Source organism: Taudactylus pleione, unplaced genomic scaffold (genome assembly GCF_031769625.1).
Source record: "Taudactylus pleione unplaced genomic scaffold, aTauple2 ptg002162l, whole genome shotgun sequence".
Lineage (NCBI taxonomy): Eukaryota > Metazoa > Chordata > Amphibia > Anura > Myobatrachidae > Taudactylus > Taudactylus pleione.
The window spans coordinates 186,118-203,260 of NW_028286556.1; the positions used below are offsets into that span (position 1 = coordinate 186,118).

The 17,143-nt window shown below is 45.2% G+C and overlaps 1 protein-coding gene across 1 annotated transcript in view; it reads right to left on the reverse strand.

Moving 5' to 3' along the window:
- Window positions 1-2,100: 2,100 nt before the first annotated feature.
- LOC148433701 (coiled-coil domain-containing protein 42-like) overlaps window positions 2,101-17,143 on the reverse strand; it is a 67,345-nt gene continuing 52,302 nt past the window's right edge. Inside the window, exons 7-8 of the mRNA XM_088465817.1 lie at window positions 3,299-3,393; window positions 2,101-2,185 (exon numbers count right to left, since the gene is read on the reverse strand). Coding sequence (XP_088321943.1) covers window positions 2,101-2,185; window positions 3,299-3,393 — 180 coding nt within the window. The remainder of the gene's footprint in view (window positions 2,186-3,298; window positions 3,394-17,143) is intronic.

The window sequence follows — 17,143 nt, forward strand, 5'->3', positions numbered from 1 at the left end:
CAGTAGTCCTATCTTGGATCTTTCCTCTGGGTCTGTCCAGGAGGACAACTTATCCTGGACCTGCCCTTCTGTCTTTGTACAGTGGCTTCCTTGTATCATTTGGGTCATTGTAGCCTTCACTTCCTCCGTGAATTCTTCAAACTCTGGTTCATCCAGCATCTTCCATGTGACTGCTTCACTTCTGCAGTGCATGAAAGCATCTCCCAGATAACACAATTTGTCTGTTAAGCTGGATACTCTCCACCCGCTAATCATCCTCCGAGCATCATTCCAGTACGCCCATATGTACTGCATCCTTATAATAAATAAAATATCCGGCTTCCTAGCCTGCCGACATGCCGACGTAGCTCCATCCACGAGCTTCACTGCCCTGGGAGACTTGAGGCACTGACTTTCTTTCCTTAGCACCATTTTACCTTTTACAGGACTGGCGACCACTCAGTTGCTGGGACCACTTTACTGCAAATTCCTTACATATGGCCTGATCCTCTCTTCTCTATTGTGAGTGACTTCACGCTTTCACTGATCCTCGATTGATGTCTGAATGATCCCACTGTCGCTGCCGCCAAATGTGAGGATACGGGGTTCTCTCAATCACCCAGACACCGAGCAGATGAAACCAACGTGATGGTTTATTTTTCCACAGCACACAGAAATAGATAATATGTCAGGACAAGCAGTAAATCCAGTGAACGGGCAATAAACAGGTAGCAGTCCAGACAGAGGCAGTCCCAGTAGAGTATAATGTCCCAGAACAATTCCACAAAATAGCTAGAGACCCTCAGTCCCCACAGTAGAAACTATCACTGATCACACAGCAGTGAATAGCGTATGTCCACTCAATCGCTTCCAGGACCCCACACGTAGAAACCATCACAGCAGTGATAGTCCCTGGGTACAATCAAGCATTTCCAGGACCCCATACAGTAGAAGCTAATCACAGAACACACAGCAATGAATAGCGTATAGGTCCTTGCAGAATTTCCAAAGTATAAATCCACAGAACTGGTGATGCGTTCCACTAGTACCATGGCAGAGTGAAGCCTCTTAGCCAAAGTCAGCGACTAACGTGGAGTTGCCTTCGGTGACATGTTTTAAAATCTTCCAATTTCCCACGATATTGTGACCACCGAGGGGGGGTTGCACCATTTCCTGATTGGTGCGAGTCCCTTATGCTGTCACTTTCTCCTACCTCCTCCGGATATTACTTCCCTGACGAACACCTGCTGGGATGGTTCCGTTCGGGCTACCAGATTCACGTGAGACACAAAACAGGCAAATGGAAGGAGGAGTAAATCCTGAGCGTCCCCTGGGGAGGTGGGAATTAACTTAGAGGGTCTTTTGTTCTGGGAGGTGTCACCTTGCTCTAGTGGTTATGAATAACACAGACATATGGACCAGGCTAACATCAAGGCTTATCCAGTATTACAATTACTTACATTATTACAGTACATAATATACATGCTAATGGAAATGTGTGTCCTGAGAATGATCACACATACACTAGGAGACGGGAAGGGGGGACACAAAAGGACTAAAAAGTAAATTGATCTCTGCAATGACTGAGATGCTGCCAGTACATTTGTAACACACATCTCATGTCCTCACAATAGAGTTTGTCACTCTTTCAATGGTGCTCCCCCAGAGGCTATGACCCTACAGTGTTTAGAGTCTCCTGGGTGCTTACCTTTCTCCAGGCTGAGTTAGACCTCGGCCTCCACCTGGCCTCCCTTAGAGTTCAGGTTTCTTGTTCCAGAGAAGGATCGTTTCCCTGGCTGATGTTAGAATATTCTTTCAAGGTGTTCTCAGTCTTCAACCTCCCTTTGTCCCTCCAGTGGCCCCGTTGGATTTGTCCTTGATTCTCCGGGCTCTACAGGCTTCTCCGTTTGAGCCTCTGGACTCAGTAGACCTTAAGTAGCTGACGGCTAAGGCGATTTTTCTCCTCACTACCCCCTCTGCCCGCAGGGTTTCTGATTTGGCAGCGCTCTCCTGTCGCTCCACCTTCTTGATTTTACATCCAGACAGAGCTGTCCTCACTGGGCTGGTTATCTTCATAAAGTGGTATCCCGGTTCCATTTAAGTGAAGAATGTGGTTCCGGCCTACCAGTCCTCGGACACCTCTGCAGGTAAAGCCTCTCCTGGATGTATTTCATGCTCTTCGGATCTACGTGGATCGTACCAAGTCCTTGAGGTAATCAGATTATATTTTTGTGTTGTATGGCTTTCACAAGCGAGGCTGGCCAGCTAACAAACAGACTCTGGCTCAATGGCTCCACATGACAATCTCTCAGGCCTACACGCAAGCTGATCGTCCTGTTCCAAATAGGATTACAGCACATTCTACTCTGTCTGTGAGACCCTCGTGGGCGGTTCGATGTGGCTCTTTTGCTGAACAAGTTTCCACCTTCATGAGGAAATTGTGGTTCTGGGCTTTCACAGGCATACACGCAGATGGCCTTCCTGTGCTGGCTACAGTATCTGCTCATTCTACTCGCTCTGTGGGTCCCCTTATGGGCAGCCCAACATGGTGACTCTGCTGAACAACTATGCAAAGCGGCCACATGGTCTTCCATCCACACCTTTCTCAGGTTCTATGCCTTTGATACCTTTGCCTCTCAGGATGCTTCCTTTGGTTGTCTAATTCTTCTTTCTGCTCAGGAGCGTCCCCACCCTTAGAGAAAGCTGCTTTAGGACAGCCCCATGGTATCCCTGTGGATCCCTATGGACCCAGAAGAAGAAATTAAGAGTTATGGTAGACTTACCTTTGTTAACTCTATTTCTTTGAAGTCCATAGGGTCTACAGGTCGCCCACCCTGACGCACCTGGCTTCATTGGGTTATTTTTCTCTCGGTCACGGATTCCCTCATCTTCTGTGAGAGTGTTTCTGGTGTACATTGTCCTTCCTTCTCCTGCCTTGGGATTGTTTACAAAACTGTCTGCCTGTGGCTGGGGGCGGAGTATATATGGAGGAGGCCCGGGGCATCCTGGGAGCTAAAGCTTAACTGTTTGGTGTCCGGATAACTCCAACTACCCCCCCACCCCTCCCAAATGATATCCCTGTGGACTTCGAAAAAATAGAGTTAACAAAAGTAAGTTTTACCATAACTCATATTATAAATGGTGGTTTCTTGTACAGAGTATGGACCATAAATGACCATAGGGAGGTCCTAAAATGACATCCTTCCACCTACACTCCCCCAGAGCCAGCTCAGGCAGTCCCAAGTTTTTTGTTATTTTTACCTTTAGAGTTTAGTGGTGCAGGCGCCGTATACGACACCTGCACTGCGACTCCTACTACCTCCGCCGAGCCGGCAATGCCAGCATCTGCCTTGTGCCACTGGGTTTCTGGCAGGGCTCAGCTGGGCTGGGTAGTGACTTGGCTGAGGCCTGGGACTGCAATCAGGGTAAAGGAGATGAAGGTAAGTGCGCTAAAGCAGACCCTTACCTCCGGTGAGAGACGCATCGGAGGTCGGGCTGTGTGTGCAGGAAACCCAGAGCGCACCACTAATATAATTATTAACTGTGCTTGTGTAGAGGTGGGATACCTCTTTTTAGTGGAGCTGCTAGGGTCTTTACAAACGAGAGATCGAGAGCGCTGTTAATCCCCCTTTTTTTCATGTGTGTGCAGGAAGACTCCTCACTAGATGACCGGGGGCCATATAGTCTGCTGCCAGGGATGGGGGGCAGGATGCGCTAGAGCGCACTAGTCTGTGTCCTGCCGCCTTGTAGTGCAGTGTACCTGGCCAATCGAGAATCACAGCCCAGGGGAGATAGGCGCTCCCTAGCCGCTCCTCCCCCCAGACACTAACTTCTGGTGGGAACTCCGGTGTCTGGTATAAAAGGCCTCATGGTGGAGATGCAGGTCAGCATTGTTGGAGTGCGCTGCAGCGATGTTCTCTGAGGCTGCTCTGTCTCCCTATATCCCTCTCCATCAGGTTTGGCATATAGTGTTCTCTATGTCCTACCATAGAGTGTAGGACATGATGGCTCTGGGGGAGTGTAGGACATGATGGCTCTGGGGGAGTGTAGGACATGGCGGCTCTGGGGGAGTGTAGGACATGACGGCTCTGGGGGAGTGTAGGACATGACGGCTCTGGGGGAGTGTAGGACATGATGGCTCTGGGGGAGTGTAGGACATGATGGCTCTGGGGGAGTGTAGGACATGATGGCTCTGGGGGAGTGTAGGACATGATGGCTCTGGGGGAGTGTAGGACATGATGGCTCTGGAGGAGTGTAGGACATGATGGCTCTGGGGGAGTGTAGGACATGATGGCTCTGGGGGAGTGTAGGACATGACGGCTCTGGGGGAGTGTAGGACATGACGGCTCTGGGGGAGTGTAGGACATGACGGCTCTGGGGGAGTGTAGGACATGATGGCTCTGGGGGAGTGTAGGACATGATGGCTCTGGGGGAGTGTAGGACATGATGGCTCTGGGGGAGTGTAGGACATGATGGCTCTGGAGGAGTGTAGGACATGATGGCTCTGGGGGAGTGTAGGACATGATGGCTCTGGAGGAGTGTAGGACATGATGGCTCTGGGGGAGTGTAGGACGTGATGGCTCTGGAGGAGTGTAGGACATGATGGCTCTGGGGGAGTGTAGGACATGATGGCTCTGGGGGAGTGTAGGACATGATGGCTCTGGGGGAGTGTAGGACATGATGGCTCTGGGGGAGTGTAGGACATGATGGCTCTGGGGGAGTGTAGGACGTGATGGCTCTGGGGGAGTGTAGGACGTGATGGCTCTGGGGGAGTGTAGGACATGATGGCTCTGGGGGAGTGTAGGACATGATGGCTTGGTGGCAGCTATGCTGTCTTTATCTGTTGGGTCTTGATAAAGATCCAGGTGGACCAAACATCAACATACTATGATGGTATTATCTGCGGTGAGTTCCCTTGTACTGGATTTTTTATGTTTTGGACTATGTGTCTTTAATGGAGCACCCCATGATGGTGACAGGTCCAGTGTGCAGCTTGATTGAGAAGTGTGTATATATAAAGCGAAGATATGTATATTCTTTAGAGCCTTACTTGGATATTTGTTTTTAAGTGGTGAAGGGTAGTAGTCAATTGTAACCCTGGGCAACACTGACAGCGGGGGCTGCGCCTGATGCGATGACGTCACTAGTGGGCGCTAGTCCCGGAAACAGCAAGCTGTGGGTGTCCTGTGCATGGGGTGAGAGTCTACTTACGGTACGTGTGTTACATTTCTGTTTTATTCTTGAAAACATTTTGAATAAAAGTGAAACGTTGGACAGTATTGTCGTGGTAGCAGTTTCTGCTTCTTTATACTATTTCCTGTTGAGTGCTACTGCTGTTGTTTTTTGGTCTGTATATGTGTATATATCTGTGTGCGTGTGTGTGTTTATGTGTGATATATATATATATATAGACATGCCTACATCTAAGCCGATTGGTTTATTGCTCAAAGAGCAAATTGTACCGTGTTCTCCTTCTGTTTTTCCCCTCCTGGGGGTGTTCTCCTTCTGTTTTTCCCCTCCTGGGAATGTTCTCTTTCTTCTGTTTTTCCCCTCCTGGGAGTGTTCTCCTTCTTCTGTTTTTCCCCTCCTGGGAGTGTTCTCCTTCTTCTGTTTTTCCTCTCCTGGGAGTGTTCTCCTTCTGTTTTTCCTCTCCTGGGGGTGTTCTCCTTCTGTTTTTCCTCTCATGGGAGTGTTCTCCTTCTTCTGTTTTTCCTCTCCTGGGGGTGTTCTCCTTCTGTTTTTCCTCTCATGGGAGTGTTCTCCTTCTTCTGTTTTTCCCCTCCTGGGAGTGTTCTCCTTCAGTTTTCCCCCTCCTGGGAGTGTTCTCCTTCTGTTTTTCCCCTCCTGGGAGTGTTCTCCTTCAGTTTTTCCTCTCCTGGGAGTGTTCTCCTTCTGTTTTTCCCCTCCTGGGAGTGTTCTCCTTCAGTTTTCCCCCTCCTGGGAGTGTTCTCCTTCTGTTTTTCCCCTCCTGGGAGTGTTCTCCTTCTGTTTTTCCCCTCCTGGGAGTGTTCTCCTTCTTCTGTTTTTCCCCTCCTGGGGGTGTTCTCCTTCTGTTTTTCCCCTCCTGGGGGTGTTCTCCTTCTGTTTTTCCTCTCCTGGGAGTGTTCTCCTTCTGTTTTTCCTCTCCTGGGGGTGTTCTCCTTCTGTTTTTCCTCTCCTGGGAGTGTTCTTCTGTTTTTCCTCTCCTGGGAGTGTTCTTCTGTTTTTCCCCTCCTGGGAGTGTTCTCCTTCAGTTTTTCCTCTCCTGGGAGTGTTCTCCTTCAGTTTTTCCCCTCCTGGGAGTGTTCTCCTCCAGTTTTTCCCCTCCTGGGAGTGTTCTCCTTCTGTTTTTCCTCTCCTGGGAGTGTTCTTCTGTTTTTCCTCTCCTGGGAGTGTTCTTCTGTTTTTCCTCTCCTGGGAGTGTTCTTCTGTTTTTCCCCTCCTGGGGTTGTTCTCCTTCAGTTTTTCCTCTCCTGGGAGTGTTCTTCTGTTTTTCCCCTCCTGGGAGTGTTCTCCTTCAGTTTTTCCCCTCCTGGGAGTGTTCTCCTTCAGTTTTTCCCCTCCTGGGAGTGTTCTCCTTCAGTTTTTCCCCTCCTGGGAGTGTTCTCCTTCAGTTTTTCCTCTCCTGGGAGTGTTCTCCTTCTGTTTTTCCTCTCCTGGGAGTGTTCTTCTGTTTTTCCTCTCCTGGGAGTGTTCTTCTGTTTTTCCCCTCCTGGGAGTGTTCTCCTTCAGTTTTTCCTCTCCTGGGAGTGTTCTCCTTCTGTTTTTCCCCTCCTGGGAGTGTTCTCCTTCAGGTTTCTCCTCCTGTGTAAAGGCACACATCCCACTAGCAGACCCTAAAATGACTGCACGATGACGACATTGTTATCGTGCGGTCGTTTGTCAGTGTGTGATGTGCCTATAATGAACGAGCAGTTGTTCAGTGTAGGCACAATCAATCATCCCATAACATGCTCAACCTGACGTTATCGTCAGGCTGTTCAGTGTGTTTGCCCGATGATAGATGTCTAAAATGACCAGTGGGAGCGCGCATCGCTGGTCGTTTTAGACATTTTAAAGAATGATTTGGGAACGACAAAGATATCAGTATTGACCAATCGCTCATTTTAATCGTGTAGTGGATGTGCATCTGAAATCTGCACTTCTCCTACAATGTAAGAACACTTAGGTACCCCCGGGGTTGGTTAGGCTAGGGGAAGGGGGGTTAAGGTTAGGCACACTCGGGGAGGGTTAGGCTAGGGGAAGGGGGGTTAGAGTTAGGCACGCCCGGGGAGGGTTACGCTAGGGGAAGGGGGGTTAGAGTTAGGCACGCCCGGGGAGGGTTACGCTAGGGGAAGGGGGGTTAGGGTTAGGCACCTCCCTGGGAGGGTTACGCTAGGGGAAGGGGGGTTAGGCACCCCTGGGGAGGGTTAGGCTAACAGAAGCGGGGTTAGGGTTAGGCACCTCCTGGGAGGGTTAGGCTAGCAGAAGCGGGGTTAGGGTTAGGCACCTCCTGGGAGGGTTAGGCTAGGGGAAGGGGGGTTAGGGTTAGGCACACCCGGGGGGGGGTACCTTGCCTAGATACAGCTATTATGTAAGTCCCACGTATTGTGCATTTCCCGTCACGGACACAGGGATAATGCTGATAAATCGCAGATACATTACATAACTCATCTGGATAACACGTTGCTTCATTCTTCAGCTGCCAAAGGTGCAAAATGTAAAAAGAGAATTATATCTCCCACTGATCTCTCCAGTCACCGTATGTATGACACATTAACATGTGTGAGATCAGGCCACGGTGATGTCATACCCTCTATGAGGCGGAATGTGTACCTTGGGGCACAGTAATATCATAGCCTTACCAAAAAGACGGCGCCGCTTGTTTGGCGAGGTAGCCGAGTGATGGCGGTGCCTGTTTGCTACCTCACCAAACAGACTGCGCCGTCACACTGTGCTACCTCACCAAACAGACTGCGCCCTCACACTCTGCTACCTCACCAAACAGACTGCGCCCTCACACTCTGCTACCTCACCAAACAGACTGCGCCATCACACTCTGCTACCTCATCAAACAGGCACCGCCGTCATACTCTGCTACCTCACCAAACAGGCACCGCCGTCACACTCGGCTACCTCACCAAACAGACTGCGCCATCACTCGGCTACCTCACCAAACAGGCACCGCCGTCACACTCTGCTACCTCACCAAACAGACTGCGCCATCACACTCTGCTACCTCACCAAATAGGCACCGCCGTCACACTCGGCTACCTCACCAAACAGGCACCGCCGTCACACTCTGCTACCTCACCAAACAGACTGCTCCCTCAAACTCTGCTACCTGGTGAGGTAGCAGAGTGTGATGGCGGTGCCTGTTTGCACCATCACACTCTGTGATGGCGGTGCCTGTTTGGTGAGGTAGCAGAGTGTGATGGTGCAAACAGGCACCGCCATCACACTCTGCTACCTCACCAGGTAGCAGAGTTTGAGGGAGCAGTCTGTTTGGTGAGGTAGCAGAGTTTGAGGGAGCAGTCTGTTTGGTGAGGTAGCAGAGTGTGATGGCGCAGTCTGTTTGGTGAGGTAGCATAGTGTGATGGCGCAGTCTGTTTGGTGAGGTAGCCGAGTGTGATGGCGCAGTCTGTTTGGTGAGGTAGCCGAGTGTGACGGTGGTGCCTGTTTGGTGAGGTAGCAGAGTGTGATGGCGGTGCCTGTTTGGTGAGGTAGCAGAGTGTGATGGCGGTGCCTGTTTGGTGAGGTAGCAGAGTGTGATGGTGGTGCCTGTTTGGTGAGGTAGCAGAGTGTGATGGTGGTGCCTGTTTGGTGAGGTAGCAGAGTGTGATGGTGGTGCCTGTTTGGTGAGGTAGCAGAGTGTGACACTCCATCGGGTCTCCGTGTGACTTTATAGACAGGGTTCTTTTTATTTCTCAGATTTCAGATACAAAGAGATCTTCTTGTTGTGAGGCCCAGTCGGTGAAACGCGTTGCTGCCTTCATTTTCCAGGGTGCGTTCTGCTAACCTGCTTGCACACATCAGATTGGTCCTGAATATATTGCTGTATCTGTGAGAGAAGAAAGACGCTCTGGTTATATGGCGGCACTCTGCAATCACATGATATGGAGAAAGTGCGGGAAGCTTACACTGCGCAACAGGGAAAGTGTTTCTGACGTGACAATAGTTACTTCTAATGTGAAAAACGAGTACGATATTTAAAACTCTTAAGTTAGCTCTTGTTTATGTTGATTTAGGGCTATTTTGTAGAATAATAGGGTATTCGGCGTCTAGAGAATACATAGGTTGGTAAACCCGAGTACAGGAATACGGAGTCATGGTCGGCCATGTTTTGTTACGGTCTGCATATAGCCTGCATTAAGTGGAGGGGGATATCTTCAGTATCCTGACCAAAAGGGAAGACAGCATTCAGAATGCCGACACTTGTCAGAATGCCGACCACCGCCATCCCAAAGATAAGTAGCAGGGTTAGATAGTAAGGGGGGAGGGTTAGGATTAGGCACTGGGGAGGGAGGGGGAGTGTTAGGGTTTATTATACAGACACTTACTGGTCGATATCCTGTCGGGATGCCAGCGTAGGGATTTTGACCGCTGGGATCCTGAGCTCCGCCATCCTGTACCCATCCCAGTGAAGGTTATGGGTGATGTTCCGATCATTTGTATGAGCTTTGTGGGTATAAATGACGCTGATTGCCAGTATCCCATGTAAATGTGTTTTCTTGTCCCCCTCTCAGTGATGCTGAGAGTCCTTTGTCCTTTGTGTGTAACAAATTTATCAACCTCCTGAGAATGAAAACTGCGACGAGCCCTCCGGGTTAGTGGGAAACCTGTAACGGTGCTGGGAGAAGGATTATAGGGCATTCTGTCACCGTGTACACGGGCTCCTCCCTTGCACTGCCAGCTCTTATAGGGCCCTGGGTCCTAGAGATGCTCTGATGGCTGGAGGAAGGGCATCTCCTCATCCCATGTCCAGGAGCCGACCAGTGGAAGGATAATCTGCCGTCTGCTCCCCCGCGCTGGAACACGCTTAGGGTGGGCGTAGACACTAGCGCATTAGTGGCTACCACCAAATTTGGAGTCACCATAGGATTAGACTGACCGGTAGCCAATCAGAGCCACAGAACATTCCCGTCTCGCTAACACAGCACCCGATACACTGTGCGTCATGTCCCCGTTCTCGTCACACTAGGGCTTGTCCAATGCTCCAGGAGCCCCAAGCCTCTCCTATCACAGTGCGGGTGACATGGGCATAGTGCAGCAGCGGTGACTGAGTCCCCTCCTGCCCGCAGGACACAACGGCACACGGGTGGGACAGCTACATTTGGGTCGGTTATGTTACTCTGTTCAGCCATTTGCAGGTTTAGGGCCTGGATCCGGGTTGCACGCACAACTGAGTTCATTCACTTAATATAACTGCGCATGTACGGAAATCCCAATATCTCAGAGTGTACGCAGGAAGGTGCTGCCGCAAGCGAGGCGCGGTCTGTAATGTGGCAACGTTCAGAGCGTACCTGGGAGGTGGCTAGTAACACACGCAATAATGGTCCGTCTAAGGGGAGGGTTGCGGGTGCGTTCCCACAGTCAGTTAGAGAAATTGAACCTATCGTATGGCTGGCGCAGGTGGCGAGACCGATGGTGGCGTATCAGGACATTACTGCGCCTATGGACGCTTCTAGCGCACTTGGGAGAACACACAGCTCCAGGGATTGGGGAAGATAGTGTACATGCATAGACAGGGTATGATAGTGTACAGTACATGCATAGACAGAGTATGATAGTGTACAGTACATGCATAGACAGAGTATGATAGTGTACAGTACCAGAGTATGATAGTGTACAGTACATGCATAGACAGAATATGATAGTGTACAGTACCAGAATATGATAGTGTACAGTACATGCATAGACAGAGTATGATAGTGTACAGTACATGTATAGACAGAGTATGATAGTGTACAGTACATGCATAGACAGAGTATGATAGTGTACAGTACATGTATAGACAGAATATGATAGTGTACAGTACATGTATAGACAGAGTATGATAGTGTACAGTACATGCATAGACAGAGTATGATAGTGTACAGTACATGCATAGACAGAGTATGATAGTGTACAGTACATGCATAGACAGAGTATGATAGTGTACAGTACCAAAGTATGATAGTGTACAGTACATGTATAGACAGGGTATGATAGTGTACAGTACCAGAGTATGATAGTGTACAGTACATGCATAGACAGAGTATGATAGTGTACAGTACATGCATAGACAGAGTATGATAGTGTACAGTACACGCATAGACAGAGTATGATAGTGTACAGTACCAGAGTATGATAGTGTACAGTACATGTATAGACAGGGTATGATAGTGTACAGTACCAGAGTATGATAGTGTACAGTACATGCATAGACAGAGTATGATAGTGTACAGTACATGCATAGACAGAGTATGATAGTGTACAGTACATGTATAGACAGAATATGATAGTGTACAGTACATGTATAGACAGAGTATGATAGTGTACAGTACATGCATAGACAGAGTATGATAGTGTACAGTACATGCATAGACAGAGTATGATAGTGTACAGTACCAGAGTATGATAGTGTACAGTACATGTATAGACAGGGTATGATAGTGTACAGTACCAGAGTATGATAGTGTACAGTACATGCATAGACAGAGTATGATAGTGTAGAGTACATGCATAGACAGAGTATGATAGTGTACAGTACATGTATAGACAGAATATGATAGTGTACAGTACATGTATAGACAGAGTATGATAGTGTACAGTCCAGAGTATGATAGTGTACAGTACATGCATAGACAGAGTATGATAGTGTACAGTACATGCATAGACAGAGTATGATAGTGTACAGTACCAGAATATGATAGTGTACAGTACATGCATAGACAGAATATGATAGTGTACAGTACATGCATAGACAGAGTATGATAGTGTACAGTACACTATCATACCCTGTCTATACATGTACTGTACACTATCATACTCTGTCTATGCATGTACTGTACACTATCATATTCTGGTACTGTACACTATCATATTCTGTCTATACATGTACTGTAAACTATCATACTCTGGTACTGTACACTATCATACTCTGTCTATGCATGTACTGTACACTATCATATTCTGGTACTGTACACTATCATACCCTGTCTATACATATCCTGTACACTATCATACTGTATATACATGTACTGTACACTATCATACCCTGTCTATGCATGTACTGTACATTATCATACCCTGTCTACACATGTACTGTACACTATCATACTCTGTCTATGCATGTACTGTACACTATCATATTCTGGTACTGTACACTATCATACTCTGTCTATACATGTACTGTACACTATCATACTCAGAATATGATAGTGTACAGTACATGCATAGACAGAGTATGATAGTGTACAGTACATGTATAGACAGAGTATGATAGTGTACAGTACATGCATAGACAGAGTATGATAGTGTACAGTACCAGAGTATGATAGTGTACAGTACATGTATAGACAGGATATGATAGTGTACAGTACCAGAGTATGATAGTGTACAGTACATGCATAGACAGAGTATGATAGTGTACAGTACATGCATAGACAGAGTATGATAGTGTACAGTACATGTATAGACAGAATATGATAGTGTACAGTACATGTATAGACAGAGTATGATAGTGTACAGTACATGCATAGACAGAGTATGATAGTGTACAGTACATGTATAGACAGAATATGATAGTGTACAGTACATGTATAGACAGAGTATGATAGTGTACAGTACCAGAGTATGATAGTGTACAGTACATGCATAGACAGAGTATGATAGTGTACAGTACATGCATAGACAGAGTATGATAGTGTACAGTACATGTATAGACAGAATATGATAGTGTACAGTACATGTATAGACAGAGTATGATAGTGTACAGTACCAGAATATGATAGTGTACAGTACATGCATAGACAGAGTATGATAGTGTACAGTACATGCATAGACAGAGTATGATAGTGTACAGTACCAGAATATGATAGTGTACAGTACATGCATAGACAGAGTATGATAGTGTACAGTACATGTATAGACAGTATGATAGTGTACAGTACATGTATAGACAGAGTATGATAGTGTACAGTACATGTATAGACAGAGTATGATAGTGTACAGTACCAGAGTATGATAGTGTACAGTACATGCATAGACAGAGTATGATAGTGTACAGTACCAGAATATGATAGTGTACAGTACATGCATAGACAGAGTATGATAGTGTACAGTACATGTATAGACAGAGTATGATAGTGTACAGTACATGCATAGACAGAGTATGATAGTGTACAGTACCAGAGTATGATAGTGTACAGTACATGTATAGACAGGATATGATAGTGTACAGTACCAGAGTATGATAGTGTACAGTACATGCATAGACAGAGTATGATAGTGTACAGTACATGCATAGACAGAGTATGATAGTGTACAGTACATGTATAGACAGAATATGATAGTGTACAGTACATGTATAGACAGAGTATGATAGTGTACAGTACCAGAATATGATAGTGTACAGTACATGCATAGACAGAGTATGATAGTGTACAGTACATGCATAGACAGAGTATGATAGTGTACAGTACCAGAATATGATAGTGTACAGTACATGCATAGACAGAATATGATAGTGTACAGTACATGCATAGACAGAGTATGATAGTGTACAGTACACTATCATACCCTGTCTATGCATGTACTGTACACTATCATACTCTGGTACTGTACACTATCATACACCTGTCTATACATGTACTGTACACTGTCTATGCATGTACTGTACACTATCATACTCTGTACTGTACACTATCATACCCTGAGTATGATAGTGTACAGTACATGCATAGACAGAGTATGATAGTGTACAGTACATGTATAGACATTGTACAGTACATTGTATAGACAGGGTATGATAGTGTACAGTACCAGTCTATACATGTACTGTACACTATCATATTCTGTCTATACATGTACTGTACACTATCATACTCTGTCTATGCATGTACTGTACACTATCATACCTGTCTATACATGTACTGTACACTGTCTATACATGTACTGTACACTATCATACTCTGTCTATACATGTACTGTACACTATCATACTCTGTCTATGCATGTACTGTACACTATCATACCCTGTCTATACATGTACTGTACACTATCATACTCTGGTACTGTACACTATCATACCCTGTCTATACATGTACTGTACACTGAGTATGATAGTGTACAGTACATGTATAGACAGAGTATGATAGTGTACAGTACATGTATAGACAGAATATGATAGTGTACAGTACAAGCATAGACAGAGTATGATTGGTACTGTACACTATCATACCCTGTCTATACATGTACTGTACACTATCATATTCTGGTACTGTACACTATCATATTCTGTCTATACATGTACTGTACACTATCATACTCTGGTACTTGTACACTATCATACTGTCTATGCATGTACTGTACACTATCATATTCTGGTACTGTACACTATCATACCCTGTCTATACATGTACTGTACACTATTATACTCTGTCTATACATGTACTGTACACTATCATACTCTGGTACTGTACACTATCATACCCTGTCTATGCATGTACTGTACACTATCATACCCTGTCTATGCATGTATTGTACACTATCATACTCTGGTACTGTACACTATCATACTCTGTCTATGCATGTACTGTACACTATCATACTCTGGTACTGTACACTATCATATACTGTCTATACATGTACTGTACACTATCATACTCTGTCTATGCATGTACTGTACACTATCATACTCTGGTACTGTACACTATCATACCCTGTCTATACATGTACTGTACACTGAGTATGATAGTGTACAGTACATGCATAGACAGAGTATGTTAGTGTACAGTACATGCATAGACAGTCTATGCATGTACTGTACACTATTATACTCTGTATATACATGTACTGTACACTATCATACTCAGGTACTGTACACTATCATATTCTGTCTATACATGTACTGTACACTATCATACTCTGTCTATGCATGTATTGTACACTATCATACTCTGGTACTGTACACTATCATACCCTGTCTATACATGTACTGTACACTATCATAGTCTGGTACTGTACACTATCATACTCTGTCTATACATGTACTGTACACTATCATACTCAGAATATGATAGTGTACAGTACATGCATAGACAGAGTATGATAGTGTACAGTACATGTATAGACAGAGTATGATAGTGTACAGTACATGCATAGACAGAATATGATAGTGTACAGTACCAGAGTATGATAGTGTACAGTACATGCATAGACAGAATATGATAGTGTACAGTACCAGAGTATGATAGTGTACAGTACATGCATAGACAGAGTATGATAGTGTACAGTACATGCATAGACAGAGTATGATAGTGTACAGTACATGCATAGACAGAGTATGATAGTGTACAGTACATGTATAGACAGAGTATGATAGCGTACAGTACATGTATAGACAGGGTATGATAGTGTACAGTACATGTATAGACAGAGTATGATTGGTACTGTACGCTATCATATTCTGACTATACATGTACTGTACACTATCATACTCTGGTACTGTACACTATCATACTGTCTATGCATGTACTGTACACTATCATATTCTGTTACTGTACACTATCATACCCTGTCTATACATGTACTGTACACTATTATACTCTGTCTATACATGTACTGTACACTATCATACTCTGGTACTGTACACTATCATACCCTGTCTATGCATGTACTGTACACTATCATACCCTGTCTATGCATGTACTGTACACTATCATACCCTGTCTATGCATGTACTGTACACTATCATACCCTGTCTATACATGTACTGTACACTATCATACTCTGGTACTGTACACTATCATACTCTGGTACTGTACACTATCATATTCTGTCTATACATGTACTGTGCACTATCATACTCTGTCTATGCATGTACTGTACACTATCATACTCTGGTACTGTACACTATCATACCCTGTCTATACATGTACTGTACACTATCATACTCTGGTACTGTACACTATCATACTCTGTCTATGCATGTACTGTACACTATCATACTCTGTCTATGCATGTACTGTACACTATCATACCCTGTCTATACACGTACTGTACACTATCATACTCAGTGTACAGTACATGCATAGACAGAATATGATAGTGTACAGTACCAGAGTATGATAGTGTACAGTACATGCATAGACAGAGTATGATAGTGTACAGTACATGCATAGACAGAATATGATAGTGTACAGTACCAGAATATGATAGTGTATGATTGGTACTGTACACTATCATATTCTGACTATACATGTACTGTACACTGAGTATGATAGTGTACAGTACATGTATAGACAGAATATGATAGTGTACAGTACCAGAGTATGATAGTGTACAGTACATGCATAGACAGAGTATGATAGTGTACAGTACATGCATAGACAGAGTATGATAGTGTACAGGACATGTATAGACAGAGTATGATAGTGTACAGTACCAGAATATGATAGTGTACAGTACATGCATAGACAGAGTATGATAGTGTACAGTACCAGAGTATGATAGTGTACAGTACATGTATAGACAGAGTATGATAGTGTACAGTACATGTATAGACAGAATATGATAGTGTACAGTACAAGCATAGACAGAGTATGATTGGTACTGTACACTATCATACCCTGTCTATACATGTACTGTACACTATCATACTCTGGTATTGTACACTATCATACTCTGTCTATGCATGTACTGTACACTATCATACGCTGGTACTGTACACTATCATATACTGTCTATACATGTACTGTACACTATCATACTCTGTCTATGCATGTACTGTACACTATCATACTCTGGTACTGTACACTATCATACCCTGTCTATACATGTACTGTACACTATTATACTCTGTCTATACATGTACTGTACACTATCATACTCTGGTACTGTACACTATCATACCCTGTCTATGCATGTACTGTACACTATCATACCCTGTCTATGCATGTATTGTACACTATCATACCCTGTCTATGCATGTACTGTACACTAT